Source organism: Juglans regia, chromosome 13, assembly GCF_001411555.2.
Source record: "Juglans regia cultivar Chandler chromosome 13, Walnut 2.0, whole genome shotgun sequence".
In the NCBI taxonomy this organism is placed as follows: domain Eukaryota; kingdom Viridiplantae; phylum Streptophyta; class Magnoliopsida; order Fagales; family Juglandaceae; genus Juglans; species Juglans regia.
The window spans coordinates 30,916,791-30,937,443 of NC_049913.1; the positions used below are offsets into that span (position 1 = coordinate 30,916,791).

Genomic DNA, 20,653 nt, shown 5'->3' on the forward strand with positions numbered 1-20,653 from the left:
AATGATTGTAATATGCAAGTGTGGTTGCTAAACTAAGCACTTATCTATTAATGGTCTTTTCGATGCATAAAATTAACCCTTCTTTCATGACTAGACTCTTAATACCATTGTAGAATTTGAACGAATATGAACAAAAATTAGACAGAGTTTTGGCAATATAGTGACACTCACGTGAGGGTATTTATTTCACAAGTTGGTGATGGACAAAGGGGAATCAAGTGTGTTCATTATGCACAAATAGTCCATTTGATACCCCAAATTTCGCTTGGGATTTGACGAAATTTGAAACATCGAGACATGAACTACAAGGTTACGTGCCCCTATTCATGATAGATAAAGATATAATGCACTTAGCATGCAACTAATAATATGCAAGATTCGCAGTAGATAATTTTTTTCTTTGGGTAATACTATGTACTATAAGTAATATATCCCAAAATATAAACATGCTTCATAAAACTCACGTGATAACTGGTATTCAAAATATTACAGTACTTGTAATGCAGGTTTGTAACATAAAGAGTATTGAAGACGGCGCTCCATATCTATAATTTGGAAATAAAAGCTATTGTACTAATTTGCTAAGCCATTCACACAGCTCAACTATGATATCCAAACTGACGTCTTGAAAAATGAGGGATAGGATCTAGGCTTCATCGACTATTTTTTTATACTCCATATTCTATTCGGCCTCGTCCAATCTCCCATAAGTGAGTTCCTTAGATCCTGACATATCGTCTACTATTTATTCGAACTGATATGAAATGAAGTGAATTGATGTGATTACAAATGAGATTTGTAATCATTTGTGACTACCAAATGAGATTTGATTATAAATCTTAGCAATTTAACATTTAACTTAAACTGACAGTTTAAAGATGCATGCATGATAGTAAAAGCATGAATGCAAAATGTGAGTATGAGTAAGCTTGACGTGACATGACAAACAACATGACTTGAACTTACATGAAATGAAGTGAACTAATGTGAAATGAACATGACATAAAACTGAACGTGAAATTGAATATAAATTGAACTTGAACTGAACGTGAATTAAATTGAGATTGAATATGAACTGAACTGAACGTTAAAATAACATGAACGTGAACGTGAAATACATGAACTGAAAATGATATCTTCTGTAACTGAAATTATGCATTCTGATTAAGAAAATGAGAATGCTCAGGTAGCTCCTACACCTTCATCATGAGTATCCTTTTTGTATTATGACAGATTATATTCTTTCATCATAGTATCAGGCATCACATATGTTTTTACCACAGTACTAGGCAAATCATATACTCCTTCATCGTAGTTTAAATTATCTGGTAACAAGAACTTGAATTGAACATGAATTTATAAGGCATGAAATTGAATATGAAACTGAAACTTGAAATTGACGCAAAAAGATTATTTTTGAGACACATTTTGTACTAGAGACATGACATGATATGAAGCAAAATGACAGATGACTTGACGTAACGTGACATGTACGTGATATGTATGACATGACACAACATGAGACAAATAAATATTTCGTGACATGGCATAACATATAATAGATAAACGTTTTGTGACATGGCATAACATGAAATAGACAAACATTTCGTGACATGTCATAACATATAACAGACAAATATTTCGTGACACATCATAACATATAACCGACAAATATTTCGTGATGTGACATAATATGTAACAAACAAACATTTTGTGACATGACATAATATGAAATAGATAAATATTACGTGACATGGCATAATGTGTAATAGTTAAAAATTACATGACATAATATATTGTGTAATAGATAAATATTGTATGATAGAATATATTGTGCGACAGAAAATTATTTTGTGATAGAATATAATATGTAACAGACATACATGCAGTGACATGGAATATATATAAGTACATAACCACTAGTTCTCTTATCAACATACATACACATTTAATCTTATAGTAAGTTAGAAGCTAAATTACAGTGATCGTCGTGTTATGGAGAAAAAGATGCAAAGCATGAGAAACTGCAAGTAGAGATTTTTAGATGCTAGAAAATTCATCAATAATAACTTAGAAACATACAAATACTATTTCAGAACAAAATTACCATTTTACCCCTACATATGAAAAAATGACAATTTCATCCATAACTTAATGATTTTACATCATAATTTCAAAATTCATCAAAACTTATATTCATCATGTAAATTTTACCTAAATTCAAATATATAATTAGAAAAATTTAAAACATATCACGACTATTACAAACATACTAAGGTTGAAACCTTCAAAGGCAAAAACTCTTGACTTTTGTTGCAATTTTATCAACCTCATTTTTCATGCTTAAAACTGAAATATTGAAGCATGGATGATCGCATCCTATGTTTAAAAAATCATACACGATCAACCAACAAAATCTCATTTTACAAAAATCACAAAAATCTTTTTAAAACAAAGCTCCAAGCTTTAACCTTTGATTATCAAGATTTTGTCTCTTTTTAAAATATCTTCAAAAACTCCAAAAGTTCAAAACATTTCTTCCAATATGTTCATAACACACTCCTAAGAACTAACATACTTTGAATCATCAAGTAAAAATAAAAAAAGTTACAAAAATCCATCACCCAACTTTCGGTTTCAACACCCATACAAAAAACCGATTGCCTTAAGGTTTGGTTTTGATCAAATCCTTGATCTGAAACATACCATGAAAATAATCATAAACCAACAATATCGTATGGTTTAAAATCATGTCCTAGAGTATATCCAATCATTAAACTCAAATGACCAAAATTAAACCAAAACATAAGTCTATCCAAAAACCTCAAATTTGTGACCTAACCGAACATTTTCATGCATAAAAAATCATATGTTCAAAACCAATATGAAATATCCTTAAACTAACATTCTAACATGTAGCTCAAAGTCTTACGATCATTATAAAAAAATATCAAAACCATTGGAGCATGATTTTACCACAAAAAATCTAATTTTTCACAAAACAGAAACTGTTTTACTCTTTCCAATTTCCAACTTCTTAGATCTAATAAAAACTTTCATCAAAAGCTTATAACATGCAAAGACTCCTCATAAAACTTTGATATAAACATGTTAACTACACTCTATAAAAAATTCAGACTAAGAACTTTCCAATAGCTTGGTTAAAAACACCAAAATATCAAGTACGGTTAATAAACAGCCACCTATGGCCATGTTCTAGCCAATACCAGGGTAGTTAGAACTGATCGATCTTAGCCATCGAGTGGTGGCCAAATATCGAGGTGCCGTCCTGACCTATTTAGTGGTTCGGGCCGGCATCTGCCTGCCTCCAAAGGTTGGGGAGCCACCCCTATAACCACTCATTTGTCGAGATATGACCACTAATTGGTGGTTAGAACTCGGTCACGACGAAAGTCAACTAGTTTTGACTACCCTGGTGGTGGCTAGAACATGGCCACCGTTGGTAGTTACGATGACAGTCGCACTATCTTTTTTTTTTTTGTTTGAAAAATTTTATTTTTTTAATATTAATTTTATTTTTAATTATTGAAATTACATTTAGTTTAAAGCATCTGATTTAACTTTTTAAAAGATTATATATCCTATGCGACAGTTTATAATTGGGTCACGTACTTTTCGTCAATGTTGATGGACATAAAAACTTAAGAGGGAAAGTGTTGTAAAATGTATTGTGAAATATATTGTGTATTATTACTCTTTCAAAATAATTGAAATTATAAAATGTTAGTTCTTTTTTTTTTTTTGACATAAAATGTTATTTCTAATGTATAACAGTTTTGCTATTCAACATTTCACACACCACACACTATATATATTTTTATTTTTTTATAAAATAATTTTGGTTATATTCTTCTTAAACTAATTGAATTATTTTACTCATCATCTATATATTACAGATTTGGTAAGAAAAAAAAAAATTAAAAAAAAAAAAAGTAATACGTGATTTGTGGAGAAAAAGTTTACCCAAAAAAAAAAAAAAAAAAAAAAAAAGAGCATAAACTGCTATGTCCAAACTCCCCTAAAATAAGCATCAGTAGAATTATTCCTGAAAAAATAGACTTGGGCGACGCTTCTCATAAGAGAGATCAGACAACGGAGGAGGAGTGGAAAATGGGTTACGTACTGAGAGTGAGATTGGCCTCGTTCTTCACGGGGGCTGCAGCGTCGTCGTTTCTGGGCCTCTACATTCTTCACAGAGATTACAAGGTTGCCCAGGAGGCCATTTCGGAACAGGTACCGTACCACCACAGAATCGACATCATTTTAGATCTTTGTGCTTTTTAACTATATGAAGAATTATTCGATTCCTAGTTTGATTTTGAGTGTGTTTTTCGAAAGATTTATGCTCATTTGGCAGTTTTGAAAAACACGATAGACTAGAAAGCAATTTATTTGATTTTTAATGAATTGGTTTGATAATTAACTCGTATGTCGATTAATGGGGTTTTTTTTTTTTATTATTTTTATTTTTAATATATATATCTTTAATCAAGCTAGATGGGCTAGATCGGTGGGGTCATGGAGGAGAATGATTGTTGAGATTTTGAAATATACATCATGAATTACTTGAAGACAGGATTTTCTAGTTTATGCTAATTTTCCATGAAAATTGAATCATATGGGAGAAGTGTGTATGCCGCATTCGTTTAATTTGGTTGGAGTCATGACTTGGTAAATGTTTGCTTGCCCTTGTTCAAACAAAGACCCTAGTGTGGAGTCCGATGGCGTGTTAATGTTTTTCCTTTTTAATTTGAACCTTTTATGAGAAATGAACCATGTCGTGAGTTGGTTTTGTTTAGAGGAGTTGGGGTTTAAATTAATTGGCTAAAGGCATTGGGTTTTGGACACTGGTTATGTTGGGGATGTGTTGTTCTCTGTCGAACGGAAGACAAACACCATAGAAGGATTTGGAGTTTTGAACAGGCTGGGTATTAGGGAAATTAAAATGAAGACATGTTATAATGACCCAAACCACCTATGATAAACAGCCTTAGGAGTCCGAACTCTGTACTACACATCATACCAGAATCATCTTTGCATCAATTGCCTCCTTGAATCTAATAAAACGGGAACTCCTCCAAACCTGTCCTAATATTTTTTTAAAGGACCACCCCATATGTTCTGTTAACTACTTAGCACTATATTTCACATCCACCATTGACCTCCAAAAACTGTCTGAAGCAAATTGTCACAATCACTAGCCCAAATGGGCTCAATTGAACAGTATTTGGTTTCAAACCTTGAACCCACCCTCAAGAATTGCAAAACTGGTGAACATGACTCAGAACATTTTACTAGGACTGGTTGAATCGTCTCTAAGTGATTAGCAAATCTAATAGGAAGAGGAAAAAGAGACAAGATATATCGGCAAGTTCAACATTGTACTCTTAATCAAGGTAATTGTTCCTCCATCAGACAAATACAATCTTTTCCATACAGGGTGATTAGTTTTACAATGTTGCATGGAAGTTTTATAGTCACAATTGCTCAAATTTCTTTCCATGTCCTTTCCTTAGTGAATTATCTTAAAAAATCTTGTTCAATCTGTTTTTGTTTGGTTTTAGTTCAGATCCTATTTCTCATAGGACTTGTTTAGGACTGCATCATCTATTAGTTGCAAGCTTCAAGTTCTTTCTTCTGTTGTCCAGCAATGATTTCAGTTTTTGCCTTCCCATCTTTGAACATTCCTCACACACACAATGTTTCTTGTTAATGTTTTACAAAATGTAAAAGTAAATAAAATAAGTACTCTTGTTTACCTTTGGAGGTTCAACTTCTTGGTATTTGTCTCATGGGTTTGTTTCTACTCTTAGATTCTGCTCCTATTTTATTCATAGGATGTTACAAATGTTCAAAGCCACTAATGGTAGATGACTAAATTTATTGCCCCTTAGTGGCTGATGGATTAGTCAGATATTTTTTTGATTGACACCGGGTGTTCGGAACAGCATCCCGACTAATCCTGGGGGTGCATATGTCCTCGGCAAGGAGTTTCCTGGAAGTGCACATCGGTTAATTCAAGGGAAAAATCCCCCCAGTTCGATGGCCCCTAGAGATTGTTTGCACCCGGGGATTTGAACCTTAGACCTAGGGGGAGCATACCCCTATGCCTAAGGCCTTTACCACTTGAGCCAACCCCTAGTGGTTGGAGTAGTCAGATTTTGATCTCAATTTAAATGGCATTCTTTAGGTGATGGCCTTGAGAAATATAAACTCTGACATTGATCATTTCATTTTGACTAATATGAATTGGGCTCCTGTCAAACTGACTTGGACCTGATTAGCTGGACTCTTAACTTTATTATTTCATGTCGCGTACAAGTCATGTTAAAGATTGCCAACCCTACTTCTGAAAACACAAAATGAGAGTTTGTTTATGAAGCAGCACTTCAATATCTTAACTTGCAAAATTATGTCAGTCTTTTGGAGGATATTTTAATTGAACCTTTTTCCCAAGTAAAGCACATGACAATCGATGAGGCATTGACGATTGGCCCACATAAGAAATGTCTGTTGTGTTTTGCCTCTGGAAAACATGGACATGATTTCTAATTATGAGTCTCTCTCTCTCTCTCTCTCCAGGTTAAAGGCATTACTGAGTCATTGGACAGACGAATTTCAGCTTTGGAAAAGTTGAAAGAAAATGAAACCCCCGAACATGTGGGGCCAACAGAATAGCTGCCTTAAGGCACACTACCGCAATTTGTTGTTGTGGCTCCAAGCATGAAATTTCTTACTGCACCCTTTTTGTTTGAGGAATAATTACTACTTGCCCTTGTAGCATTACTCATCTGTTGATGAAAATAGCCATCTGAATTTCACTTTTCAGAGCTTTTTAGTAGTGTTTGTTGAAAACTTCTATAATCCGTAGGTAATCTGCACTAAGTGATGGTCTTTGTGAGTTGCTTCGTTTTGGTTCAGAAGTTTAATGATAACGAAATTGCACAAAACAATGGTGCTACCATATTGCTGGTTTCTGCTTCCAATGGTGGATCATATAAACGAATCAATTCCTCTTTGGTCCGGATTGGGTGTAAATAGCCATTTTACACCCTCAAATGGGATGGAAGGCTGACAACACATTGGGGGATGTATGTGGAGTGAGATGAGATGATAATTTTGTGAATAGTAGTAGGATAGTTTGTGAATAGTAATAAGATAATTTAAGTGGGATTTGGATAGTGAGATGAAATGAGAAGGTTTTAGATAAAAATTGAAAGTTGAATAAAATATTGTTAGAATATTATTTTTTAATATTATTATTGTTTTAGGATTTAAAAAAGTTGAATTGTTTATTATATTTTATATGAGAATTTGTAAAATTTGTAATGGTGAGATGAGATGGGTTGAGATAGTTTTGGTATCCAAACTCAGTTTTGTGAGATTTTGAGAAATGAGAGAGAAAAAGTTAAATAAAAAATATTATAAAGTTAAAATATTGTTATAATATAATTTTTTAACATTATTTTTGTTTTGAAATTTGAAAAAGTTGAATTATTTTTATTTTTTGTTTGAAAGTTTGAAAAATTTATAGTGATTAGTTTGAAAAAATTATAATGATTAGTTTGAAAGTGTTTGTATTTGAGTAATGTTTGGAAATAAAATGAGATAAGATAGAATGAGATGAAAACTACTTTCAAATATTCCCTTCTCTTTTATTTGGGTCATACGGGGGATGGCCTATAGACTATATTATACAATGTATGAGCTTGGCTTTAGGTCATTGAATACAATTTATGAGCTTGGCGACAATGAAGTTTGTAAATTTTTTGTTTATCAAGTTTTAAGATTTTTCCTTTTAAATTTGGCATGTGACTAGTAGTGAATAGTAATGAGATGAGTTGTGAATAGTAGTGAGATTTGTGAGTTAAAGTTGCTGAATAGTAATGAATAGTAGTGAGATGAGTTGAGATGAGCTGAGATGTCCTGCGAATCCAAACGTCTCCTAATTGTTACATGGAACAAACAATATAAATATATTTAAGATTTTAAACCATAGATCAGTTTTTCTAACGGCAAACCGACGGACCTATTCAATAATAAAAAACCCTGCAAAATATTACTTTATAAATTAACGTGGTTTGAAATGATTAGTCAAATAGTAAATCTATCTATATTGTAAAATAGATCTCACGTTTATACCAAACAACATGAGTTTGTAAGTTTTAGTAACATTAGTTTGTAAGTTTTACTTTAAAAATCTACAATGTGAAAAATGGATTGGGACTTTGAATGGATGGTTTTAAAATTCTTTAAGTAATAGATGGAACCTAAACTTTCCTCTTTTGTTCTTTTTTTTTTTTTTTTGAGGAATTCTTGGCATCAGCCCAGCACACCTGCTTGATGTTTTTTTTTTTTTTTTTTTATCTCTTCTTTTTCTTTACACTCAATACAGTGGAGTGTGCTGCGGCTGCAATGCACAGTAGGCTGCAATTTTGTATTTTTTTTTTTTTGGTACAAATTCATTGGTTGAACGATATAAGGTTACAGTTGTCTGAACGGGTTTTAAACCAATGCACAGTTTGTTGGTTACTTTTCTTTTGTCTTTTTCATTTTTTTTTAAAATTTTAAAAGTAGAAGGAAAATCTGTATGAAAACAGATAAAAGATTTTGTATTGAATTCTATAACCTTGAAAGGAAAATCTGTATGAAAACAGATAAAAGATTTTGTATTGAATTCTATAACCTTGAACTTTGTCTATTACTTGAACTGGTTGCATGCTTATCGTTCAACTTGATAAGGAATGCTACTACATCTCTCATGGAGGGTCTTGCATCCGCCACTTGTTCAGTGCACTCAAGCGCCAAGTCCAACAACTTCAATGCCTTTTGTTGTTCATCTCTTTCCCAGTAACAGATTTCCTCATCAAAGAAGCCAATGAACTCATCATTTTCCTGCAGCTTCTTCTTTGACCAGGAGACAATATCCAAGCCTTCTTCAAAGCAAGGGTCAACTGGCAATCTTCTGCAAAGGAGCTCCAGCAGAATGACTCCGTAACTATATACATCACATTTCTCTGTCAACCGAGTTGAATACGCATTCTCTGAAATGTAAATGAATAGCACAGAATCAGAGAAGACAGCATCATGTATGCTTGTTATATAAATCCTTCAATGTAAGCTTCAAATATCAATGTTTCAATATCGACAAGAAAAACAACACTTTAATCATCCTTTGACGTGACATCAACTGATTCAAATGCTAATTGTTATCATTTAGTTATCCACCAATCATTTGATGCCATAATAGGAAACGATGAAAAGATGATGAATAGTACTTATCTTATATTTGTGACTAACCTGGTGCGATGTAGCCTAATGTTCCTACAATGGCAGACCTTGTGGAGCTTGGATCAGAATCATTAACCAATTTTGCTATCCCGAAATCTCCTATCTTTGGTTCCAGTTGAGAGTCCAGTAGAATGTTGTCAGATTTGATATCTCGATGGATAACTTGTGGCACACAGTCATGGTGAAGGTAAGAAAGGCCTTGTGCAATGCTGAAAGCAATACGATATCTGGTGTCCCAGTCTAAAACCAACTGGGGTTCACTTCTATGCAGTACATCAAAAAGGGTCCCTCCTGGCACGTACTCTGTGACAATGTAACCATATCCATCTTTCATGCAATACCCTGCCATCCTCACCACATTCCGATGCCTAATTAAGTTTAAAGTCTTTGTCTCAATTACAAAACTTGTCTTGGACAAGTCCACCTTCTTGACTGCCCAATGCTTTCTGGAGTTTGCAGATTCTGTGCGGTAGACTGTCCCATCTTTGCCTCTCCCGATCACATACTTGTCATTTGGGTCTTGTGTGGCACGCATAATATCTTCAAATTGTAAGTCCTGAGGTAAATCTTCAGTTACTGATCGACAATCATGAAGGAGAGACTGATCAGGAGTTGATTTCTTCCCAAAGCCTCTAGCGATTAGTATGTAAATTAGAGCACAGAGTAGTGACACTGAGATTACTACACCTACAATCACTCCAGACAGCACTTGGCCTCTCTTACCCACATTTCTAGCTTCTTCACAGTACTTTTCTTCATTACCAAGCAAGCAAAGTCCTGGGTTTCCAAGGAAAGATCCTGGATATGAAGCCACCAACTTCAACCAAGCAGAAGGGAGTTTTCCAGAGAGGGTATTGAACGATATGTTCACAAAGGTAAGGGAGATCATACTGTTTAGTGCAGTTGGTATTTCACCAGAGAAACCATTACTTGATAGGTCAAGAATTTGCAACTTGTCTAGATTGCCCAGGCATTGTGGGATATTACCAGAGAGCCTATTATTGCTCAAATTGAGAATTGAACTAAAATGATGAAGTTTACCCAAACTGCAAGGAATAGGGCCTTCTAATATGTTGCTTCCAAGCTGCAGCTCAAACAGACTATGAGGGGAAGAGAAAGTGTCAGGAATAATTCCACTGAATTTGTTCTCTTCAAGGTGAAGACTTTGCATTTTTGCAACTGAGATGATCTTTAAAGGAATGCTTCCTGAAAGATCGTTCTTGCTGAGGTCCAGTTCAATCAATTCCGTGCAATGTCCCAGCTCAGAAGGGATCATTCCAGCCAACCTATTTGAAGAAAGTCTCAAAACTTGTAGAGCCTCTAGTTTACCAAGCTCCAGAGGTATAGTTCCAGAAAATCTATTATCTGCAAAATCAAGCATGGATAAATTGCTCCAATGTCCCAACATTGGAGGTATTGTTCCTTGAAGCAAGTTGCCTCGAACTTCTAAGAAAGAAATTCCAGAGTTATTACCCAAATCAGCCGGTATAGTCCCTTGCAAGAGATTGTTACTAATGATCACCCTTCTAAGAGAAGAGCATTTTTCAATGCCAACTGGAAAACTTCCATTAAAATGGTTGTTCCCTAATGCCAAAACTGAAAGATTATTGCCTATACATATACTAGAAGGGATTGGTCCATATAGCTTATTCCCAGTTAAATCCAATTTAAGTAGACCAGGAGAATTATCCTTGCCAAGCTCCGATGGCAACTCTCCAGAGAGATTATTATGAGCTAAGGACAGGAATGTGAGCTTTTTCAAATGGGTTATTCCTAGTGGGATTCTACCAGTCAAGTTATTGTTATACAGAGCCAACTCCATAAGACTACTCATTCTACCAATCTGTAGAGGAATATGGCCTCTGATAAGATTATTGAACAGAAAAAGGACCTCAAGATTTTCTAGATTGCAAATTTCTGGAGGAATTGTCCCTCCGATGAAGTTATTCTGAAGCTTAAGTTCAACAAGTGAAGTGCAGTTTCCAAGCTGAGGAGGTAGTGAGCCATCAAGCATGTTATCAAAGAGGAACAAATTGTTCAAATATTTTAAATCTCCAATTGAATGAGGAATCTGACCCACCAGCTTATTACTTGAGAGGGCAATAACTGCTAGCAAATGGCATTGAGCAATTCTTTCAGGTATACTTCCATTCAGCTTGTTCCCGGAAAGAACAAGCTCTTGCAATCTTTCAAGGCCCCACAAAGTCTCCGGTATTTCCCCTTCAAGATTGTTTTCATCAAGATAGAGAATCTCAAGTTGCAAAAGACCCTCGAAGATCTCTAATGAAATAACCCCTCCAAAGTTGTTATAAGATGCAATAAGCGTAGTAAGGTTGTGGCAATTGCTAAAAGTATAAGGCAAAGATCCAGAAAAGGCATTTTGATGAATCCAAAGATCAGATATTGCACAGGAAGGGGAAAAATCTGGTAAAGAACCGGTGAAGTTGTTTGTGTGCAAATAAAGATACTTCAAAGCTGGTAGAGAGAATATCTCACTTGGAATCTCTCCTCTCAGATAATTATTGTACAATCCCAAGTATTCGAGATTGGTGCAGAAGCTTACCTCAGGAGGAATATTACCAGAGAGAGAATTATATCCCAAATCAAGCCGTGAAAGCCGCTTTGATCCGAAAAGCTCAGGTGGGATTGGCCCTCTGAAGTCATTGTCGTTGAGAAGAATGGTATTTAGTTGAGCACAGTTTCCAAGCAGCAGGGGGATTTCACCACTAAAACTGTTGCCACTGAGGTCAAGAGAGAGCAAACGTTTATGGTGGCAGAGATGGGAAATCGAGTTGTTCAAGACACCAGAGAGTCCAAAGCCTGAGAGGTTTAAGACCTTGACTTGAAAGCTGTTCTTGGGATAGCAATGAACTCCTGGCCATTGGCAAGGTGAGGAAGGTGAATTGGACTCGTTCCATAGCAGGAGATGCTGAGAATGTTTGGGGAGGCTATGGCGGAATTCAATAAGGTATATGGCTGATGGAGGCAATGAAACTGAGTTAACCAACAGAAACCCAATAAAGGAAAGAACATAGTATGAAAACAGCAAGAACATGGTAATGAACTAAGGACAACTTTTCATGCATGAGTTTAGATGATACTCCTTGTAGTTGCTATTGCTGAGGATGGTGTTATCTTTTCATTCCTTTGGGGATGAATGTTTGATTATATTTCAATGCTTTTGAGAATGTATGGAGATGCTTTATGTAAGCGGTGGGGGTGGGAAATGCCAACAGATGTTAAAGAAACAGTCTCCAACATCTTAGTTTTGGTCGTATGCAGTGGCATTGGAATAAGAATATTGATTGTGTGCAGACACTTCCATTGAAAGAAAAGCTTCAATAATGGGCCAGGTTGGTGATGAACAAAGAGTATGATGAAAAGAAGCCAATTATATTTTCTATCTTACAAAGCCAACCAGGCCCCTCTCCCTCTCTCTCTCAAGCACGCGAGCCCACTACATATTTATGATACAAGCTTTCCCTCGGGAGAAGTATTACAATTATAAAAGAATTATATAAAAATAATTTTATAAATTAACATGATTTCATGTGAGTTATCAGATTTATTTTATAATAAAAATAATTTTATAATCTGATAAATCATAATAAATCATATCAATTTGTAAAATTACTTTTATATAATCATTTTATGACTAGAGTATTTCTCTTCTGTCTCTGAGATTTATTTCAAATGTTAGAACTTTCTTCTTTTTATAGGTATTTCAGCCCATGTTTTTAGAGAAAACATAACCAAGGTATAAAGCACGTTACACGTCTTTTATTGAGGCAGGTTACATTGCCATTAAATATATAAAAAGGAAGTTTAGGGTCATTTTAAATAGATTAGGCTTTAAATTGTTTGATTAGGATTAATTGTAGAGTTATCTTTTCTTTTGAAGTCTTCCACTGTAAGCCTGTAAAAAGGCAAGTCTAGAATCATTTTAAGTAGTTGCTAATTATTATTATTATTGTCAATTAAATTGTCAAATCTTTTGAGAGAATTCTTCTCTATTGATTCTAGATTTCAGTCCGTTATCTCTACTCCTTATGAGATGAGATGAAATTATAACTCAAAAAATTAAATAAACTATTATTTTTTTAATATATTATTATTTTAAGATTTATAAAAGTTAAATTGTTTATTATATTTTATATAGGAATTTGAAAAAGTTGTAATGATAAGATGAAATGAAACTGTTTCTTCCTCGAAATGGACTTAATTCTTCACACTACTTTTCTCATTTTAAGACCTTTCTTCTGCTCATTTTCCTTATGTTCCGGCTTTCAAAGGACTGCAATAAGGTTCTGATATCTTTGGCTATCGGTTCAATAGTCGAATCTGAAGTCTTTTTTTGGGTCCTCAATTGCTTGTATTGCCATTAGTGAATCTCCTGCAATTGTAAGCTTCTTGATTTGTTGCTCTTTTGCTCAAGTGATTCCTATAAACAGAGCTGTGGCTTCTCCTTGATTGAGATTTTTGCTTTTTATGAAACTAGTTTTGACAAATATTGGAGAACCATCACATGATCTGCAAATTGTCGTTGTTGTTGTGCTGCATGTGTTAAACTGAAACCAATGATCTTGTTTTTTTTATGGTTTTTTGGTAATTTCCGATTACAATTCTTATGTGAGGGGGGTTACATACTAATTAGGTGGAGGCCCGAGGGTCTAACATTTGTGTACTTTCTCAAGCTTCCACTTTCCTTCTATCCTCGAATTTGTCGAGGAATCTCTTTGGTTGTCTCTTCCCCTTGTAATATGGGATATGGAGAATATCTTGATCCTGTCAAATACATGCTTGGTTCTCACTTTTTGTTGAATAAAGTTGGACACAATTCCTTGGGATGAATCTCTGCGAAACATTGTTAGAAAGATACCCTATATAGAACATGCATATATATGCTTTTTGGAGTGAAAAATTCTATATACTGTACTATCATTTCACTTTTATCTTACTATATAAGATGCTGCATATTTATTACTATTAAATGATCTTTTATTGGATGATTTATTATCTAATAATGATAAATGTGTTAAATCTTATATAGTGAGATGAAAATAAAATGAGAATATAGTGTATAGTGTATAACATTACTTATTTAAGTTAGTTGGGTGGTGTGATGCACATTGGATCCTATTACTTTCGAGGCTTGAGTTGTAAGGATAATGATTCTTTCTAACAATGTTTTGCAGGGATTCTTCCAATGAATTGAATAATAAAAAGGAGAATTTAAAAAAATTTATTTATTTATTATTTTATAATGTAGTATTAAATAATAAATTTATAAATAAAAAATAAAAAATAATTTTTAATTATTTAATACCATGTTATGAAATAATAAGAAGAGGATGATAAAAGGAAGAGAGGAGCATTAATTTTTTTTCAATCATTTTAATGAAGAGGAAGAAGATAGGTGACGGAAACTGACAGAGATAATTAATTTTCCTTTCAAGGTCTTATTCTGGGATCCGCTGATCATGATGTGCGTCCAATCATACATTCTCTCTCTCTCTCTCTCTCTCTCTCACTCACTTCATGCTAATCTGATGGCTACAGAACATTAGCATTGTAACCACAATTGCCATCATGGCCATCCGGTCATTTTTTACGGGCTTTTCTTACATCAAGAACCTCCCAAGATAATTCCTTGAAGGGGGAGATCTTTGATCACCAAGGCTGTCTCTGCAACAAAATGACATGTTAGAGCTCCTTTCCATTCCAAGATCATGGCCGCCATCGCCAGGACCTTCACAAGGGTCGTCAGGAACGGGGAACGAAAGGCGTTTCCTCGCTGACCCCGCCCTCTCTCTTTCTGGGGTTGAGGGCCTCTGTCTTGGTGCACTTTGTGACCGAAACCGAGCCTTGGCAGATGCAGTGGCAGCCATGTAGTTTGGCATTGGTGCAGCGGCCCCATCACCGCCACTGCTCACTCCTCCCAATATTCCATGGCTGCAAGTGGAGCCTATGCCAGGCAGCTGGGACATTTGTTGATTCCTTTTCTCTCTCGAGCATCGAGGGCTAGCCGAATGCACTTGGAGATGCCTTGTTTTGTATGGAGATTGTGCGATTGGTGACTGAACGGTGAGATTTTTATGGGCTCTATGGAGAGGAGAGGGCACAGAAAATGAACTGGGTCTCTGCAATTGGTAGCTTTGATGCTGATAATTTTGTGATCTCTGTGAATTGGGTGTTGAGTAGGAGTAAGGTCTAAAGGTGTCGATCTCAACTGTTTTTATGGGGTCTCTTTGGTCAAGTGAGACCCTGCCTCTGCTGCTCTCCCATTGCTTCGTTGTTGTCCACTGATCAGGCCATTTAGGCATCTCTTCAAACTCTTCTTCACTTGCATTTGGGTCCGTACCAGCTCTCCAAATCTTTCATGAAATCATGCACAAAAGTTATAACAATGAGCTAACTAGATCAGCAACAAGATTGGAGAACAGATTCCAGTAGTCGCAGAAAAAAAAAAGGCAAATTTTACCTGGTTAGAGAAGGCTTGACTCAGGGCCATCTCCCGTTTCATGGCCGCTTCCTTTGCTTTCTGCAGCATGGCTTGAATGTCCTTCTCCATTGTTTGTGGGTGGTGGCCGTGATCCCAATATATCCAATCATCGGCAGTGAAACTTTCTTCTCGAGACTGCATAGAAAACTTAAAAAACCAAATTAATTGTCACCCAAAGCTGTGTAACAAATGTTTTATACTAATTCTTAGTACCATGGATTTCATTTCAGTAAATTGTGAGCCCCATGAGCTATTATTCGGTTCAGTAATGGCGGAGCCTATGCTCCCTTCATTTGAAAGCCTCTTTTTGCGTTGGTCACATACCCGTGCCTGGACTCGAACCAGAGCCTGCATGCATCTAAGAGTTATGTTTGCTCGCTTTCGAACATTGTGGCCTCTTACCAAGGCCTGCAGCTTTACCAGACCCTTAAGTGCCCGAAGAGCTCTCCTTGCCTTCATAACAACAACAATCATTATTTTTTAATCAAACTGATTTTGCTAAATTATAACATGAGTTTTCATGCTGAACCGAATTGCTCTCTTACTCACCAAATATCCTCTGAATGCAGTCTGAATGACAATGGCAGCATAGTGTTCTCGACCAAAAATGGAAGGCCGGGTGAGCCGAACAACCTCTACAGCTATTTGGGACGTTGCTACAGCCGCCTGAGCAGCAGCTATGGTTGCCATGGCTACAGCAATGGCATGTCTTTGCTCAGCATCTGCAGTCTCGGAAACATGATTCGGCGGCGCCACAGTCACTGCACTAGTAGTGGTTGCTGCCATATTAGCTTTGGTGGTTATGGTCCTTGTCTCGCAGTAATGTTGTATAGTCATTTCCTGATTCAAAGGCTTCCGGAAAATCCATCTTCGCTTCCCTCTCTTCTGCAAAAAAAAAAAAAAAAAACCAAAAATACATTTGCACTGTGGTCAAGCGACATATTTCACCATTGCGTAATTACAATGATCAAAGCTTTGAAGGAAAACAAAACTCTGTACCCTCTCTTCTTCCTCCTGTTCATTTTCTTCTCTCCTTCTGCTGCTTCTCTTCTCATTGTCCTTAGTAGGAGACCTGAAAGCCCTTTTAACAGCAGTCAACCACGAGCTTCCCCCAATCTTCTTCCCCATGAAAAGATATTCACGAAGCAATGTCCAGCAGCAACATCCAAGGCGCCAGAACAGCTTGTAACAGAACTGTGGTGATTTTCGTTTACTTTAAAGGAGCCTCTCAATCTGAGTGGTTGGTATCTTCATTAAATGCGAATGGCAGAGATATGAATGAGGGGAAAAGAACAAATTATGTGGTCTTCGAGTTGGTATTGGCAGTCCATGCATGATAGAACAAACCCTGCATTATATAAAATCTAACGACAATTTTTGCAGTATACAATGATAAAAGAAAGGTGTTCTTTTTCTTTTCTTGTTTTCTAATGTTTCAGTGGCATATATATGGTACGCTTTCTGGAGTTTTATGTCAGAGAGCTGTAGACAACATGAAAGAGTGAGTTCTCTCGAGACTGATGAAAGCTGGAGCAGAAGAGGTGAGAGAGGGTAGGTATGTGGAGGGGAAGGAAGCTTTTGCTTTTCATGTTTCTGTAAAAACCATTATGGAATTCTCGTGGCTCTACACGCAGGGTGTGAACGGTACACAATGGTGTTCTTTTGGGATGTGAATTTGAGAGAATAATTCACGGTTTAGGCCGTGCAAGCGCCTTAAAAAAATACATAGATTTGTTACTTATCATTCCCACCCATCACAAGATTCATCTATCACACTTTTTTTTTTTTTTTTTTTAATTTAAATTTTATTTTTGGTTTTAATATTCTTCTTAAATTTATTAAATTATTCTACCAAATGTGTGTTATATAAATGATGAGTAGAATAATTCAATAAGTTTAAAAAGAATAAAAAAAAAAATGTGGTGTGTAGGAATGATAAGTTGTAAAACTCAAAAAAATATTGTTTCTTACTTAAAAAAATTATTTTTTATGGTTGTTTTTTTAATGAAAAAGGTACACAAAAATGAAAAATACTTCAATTAGAAAGATATTAAAATAAATAAATAAATAAACTCACAGACTAACGTGATTTGATACACTATGCTAGATTGTAAAGTAAATATAAGATATCAAATGAAGTCATGTCAATTTGTAAGTTCTTTAAGTGATTATAGCATTTTTCAAAATTACAAGCTTGCACACTCCAAATATGATGTAGCTAGCGTTAAAATGTTGGTATTTGAAGATTCTCCTGCAATTGGAATGGAACATGTAAAGTGGGAGGTGCCAAGGTTGGGATATGACTGTTAAAAAGGAATCTGAGCTTGAAGAGAAAGATTTGCATTAACTTAGCATTCCTTAAAGAAAGAAAGAAAGAAAGGTGTTGTCCACATGGGGAAACCAGTCAAAGCAGCCGCATTGCATTGGATTCTCTTGCTTTTCTTTACTGTTTTTCTCATTTATTAGGGCTACAAAATAGGGTTACTTCTTGGTTATTTTTGAGAAGTTTTAAGAGAAATCAATGAGTTGCTTAAAATTCCTCTGCATTTTGCATTTAATGGCAGTGGGGAACTATAAGGGATGGTGTCTAGACAGTAGACGGCTCTTGCTAAGCTGTTAGGTATAACTCATTATTCATACGTACTCTACAAAGGTATCTAATTTTTAATTTTTTTGAAATCAAACATGATATCTTCTATTCATCAACTGTCAACAATACATGATTTGTCCTGTATAATGAAACTATAATAGCCTTCTGGGCCATCTTCTATCCAAATTTGCTCTTCATTTACATTGTAAGCTTAAGTTGCTAAAAAGTGTGCTACCTTGTTACCCTCTGTATATGTATGTTGGACTTTCCATAATGGTTTTTTAACAACAAACTTCTAATGTCTTCAATCAACTGCCCGTCCCACTCCCAATGCTCATCTTTACTATTTACAGCCGTAATAATCCCCAGTGCATCCCCTTCAAAAACAACTTCAGAAATGCTAAGTTTTGTACATAGTATCAAAGCTCTCCCCAAGGTTGTTGTTTCTGCTGCAGCTGGAGAACTAGTATGTAACTTTGACATGCATAGTGAAACAAGAACCTCCCCATCAGCATCTCGGATTACTATCCCTACACCCATATTCAAAGAATTTTTATCAAAGACTGAATCCCAATTTATCTTCACAACTTCATCCACTAGGGCCTTCCATCTCACCATTTCTCTACATACTTTGGTATTTGAAACTATACTGCTCTTGCTATTTTGAACTTGCTGATACTCTTCAATACAATGCTTGCCTGTATGAAAATCTCCTTTGGACTAATGAATGCTATCTCAAAAACATATTTGTTTCTCCTCAGCCAAATACATCTCATCACAGTGGTTGTTAACACCAACTCTTCTTCATTCAAGCTCACTACCAGTCTTTTCCAAATCTCAGCGAAGTCCACCTCACTAGATACCCATTTTTGTACTAGACTACCCTTCTCAGCTCATACATCAACTGCAGCAGGGCAGCTCCAAATAGCATGGCAAATAGTTTCAACCTCCTTCTCACAAATGGGACAGAAATTATCCTCCACCTCCCTTCTCTTGAACAAGTTACCTTTTGTTGGTAAACAATTATTGAGTGCCTTCCAGATAAACACTTTTGTCACCCCTTGAACATTTAGCTTCCATATTTCCTTCCAACCCTCATTGTCTGCACCCCCCATTGATGACTCCCCATTAAGTCTTCTTTTTCTACTCAGTTGAAAATGGTAAGCAGATTTTACACTAAAAATTCCTTTCTTTGAAGGTGCCCAAATTAATTTGTCCTCCATACCAGATTGACTTATAGAAAGGTTGCACATCAGGCCCGCTTCTTCTTCATTAAAAACTTCCTTTACTAAATCCTCCTTCCACACATTTGTTTACCTTCATATAGGATTGTTCTTTCTCTGGCTAGAGCCTTTAATAGATCACATTCCACTTTCACCCTAAGGCATCTTCCCCATTCCAGATTACCTTATATGATATCCACATCCATCACTTTCCCGATTGTTTTCCCAATCACCTCCGCCATTCTTCTAGTCATCCTTCCTAACGGCAGATTAAACAGCTGGATCCAGAATTCTTCTTTAAAGAAATCGAGTAAGTGTGGCTGAGTACTTCCATCGAACACCTTGAGTACAAAGAGATGGTTATCAAATAACCAATGGCATCCTTCTAGCACTCTGTCCCTATCTCTCTGTGTAGCAAATGTAATGACAAAATAGTTCACTCCAATCTCGTGGAACTCCATTCTCTTGTTTACTCTCCATAATTTCTCCATCATAGATCTAATGACTTCCTTCCCTATTACTCTCTCCGAACAGACCTTCCCCACCAAACTCCTATCCCTTTTTTCCTTCAGCTCTTCCAGGTCCTCTACATCCACCTCAATGGGTTTGGTCTCTTCTTCGTTTAGATTCAGACGGTCGCATATCTTTTCTAAACCTTCCATCCTCTTCCCTCTGTCACCAACCAAAAGCATCTCCCTCCTATTCCTCAGAAATAGCGTCGACTATCTCGCTTCACCAGAATCGCCTCCAGGGAGACGATAGAGAGAAGAGTATATCGTTCATACTAGTACTAATATCACAACTAGGTATCTAATTAATTACAAGTTTGAAACAAATTATTGCTCTCAAGCATACCATTCATTGTGGTTTTTCAAAATTCTTTTGAAAAATGCTTGATTTATAAAGATAATTATATAAAAAAATATTTTATAAATTGGCATAATTTAATAAATACGTTATGCTTTTTTTATAATTTTACATCAGATAGCTTTTCAATTTCTTTTAACAGGCTATTTTTTTTAAATG

General features: G+C 35.6%; 3 protein-coding genes across 7 annotated transcripts; 1 reads left to right on the forward strand and 2 right to left on the reverse strand.

The window, feature by feature from the left end:
• Positions 1 to 4,056: 4,056 nt before the first annotated feature.
• On the forward strand, positions 4,057 to 6,971 carry LOC108992271. The gene is made up of 2 exons (XM_018966778.2): positions 4,057 to 4,254; positions 6,604 to 6,971. The coding sequence occupies exons 1-2, from the start codon at positions 4,132 to 4,134 to the stop codon at positions 6,697 to 6,699; spliced, it is 219 nt and encodes a 72-aa protein (XP_018822323.1). The 5' UTR covers positions 4,057 to 4,131; the 3' UTR covers positions 6,700 to 6,971.
• A 1,629-nt stretch (positions 6,972 to 8,600) lies between these two features.
• On the reverse strand, positions 8,601 to 12,523 carry LOC108992272 (probable leucine-rich repeat receptor-like protein kinase At5g63930). Of its 2 annotated transcripts, none has more exons than XM_018966779.2 (3): positions 9,322 to 12,523; positions 8,708 to 9,065; positions 8,601 to 8,650 (listed from the first exon to the last, which is right to left on the reverse strand). In XM_018966779.2, exons 1-3 carry the CDS (start codon positions 12,365 to 12,367, stop codon positions 8,644 to 8,646), a joined length of 3,411 nt encoding a protein of 1,136 aa, XP_018822324.1. In that variant the 5' UTR covers positions 12,368 to 12,523; the 3' UTR covers positions 8,601 to 8,643. The 2 variants fall into 2 exon arrangements, with proteins under 2 accessions (XP_018822324.1, XP_018822325.1); XM_018966780.2 differs by having other exon boundaries at positions 8,608 to 9,065; positions 9,322 to 12,053; positions 12,149 to 12,523.
• Positions 12,524 to 14,736: 2,213 nt separating this feature from the next.
• On the reverse strand, positions 14,737 to 17,313 carry LOC108992274 (protein IQ-DOMAIN 14-like). Of its 4 annotated transcripts, none has more exons than XM_018966783.2 (5): positions 16,814 to 17,313; positions 16,364 to 16,699; positions 16,139 to 16,267; positions 15,794 to 15,949; positions 14,737 to 15,686 (listed from the first exon to the last, which is right to left on the reverse strand). In XM_018966783.2, the coding sequence occupies exons 1-5, from the start codon at positions 16,940 to 16,942 to the stop codon at positions 14,934 to 14,936; spliced, it is 1,503 nt and encodes a 500-aa protein (XP_018822328.1). In that variant the 5' UTR covers positions 16,943 to 17,313; the 3' UTR covers positions 14,737 to 14,933. The 4 variants fall into 4 exon arrangements, with proteins under 4 accessions (XP_018822328.1, XP_035540045.1, XP_018822327.1 ...); XM_035684152.1 differs by having other exon boundaries at positions 15,794 to 15,961; XM_018966782.2 differs by having other exon boundaries at positions 16,028 to 16,267.
• Between the last annotated feature and the right edge of the window lie 3,340 nt (positions 17,314 to 20,653).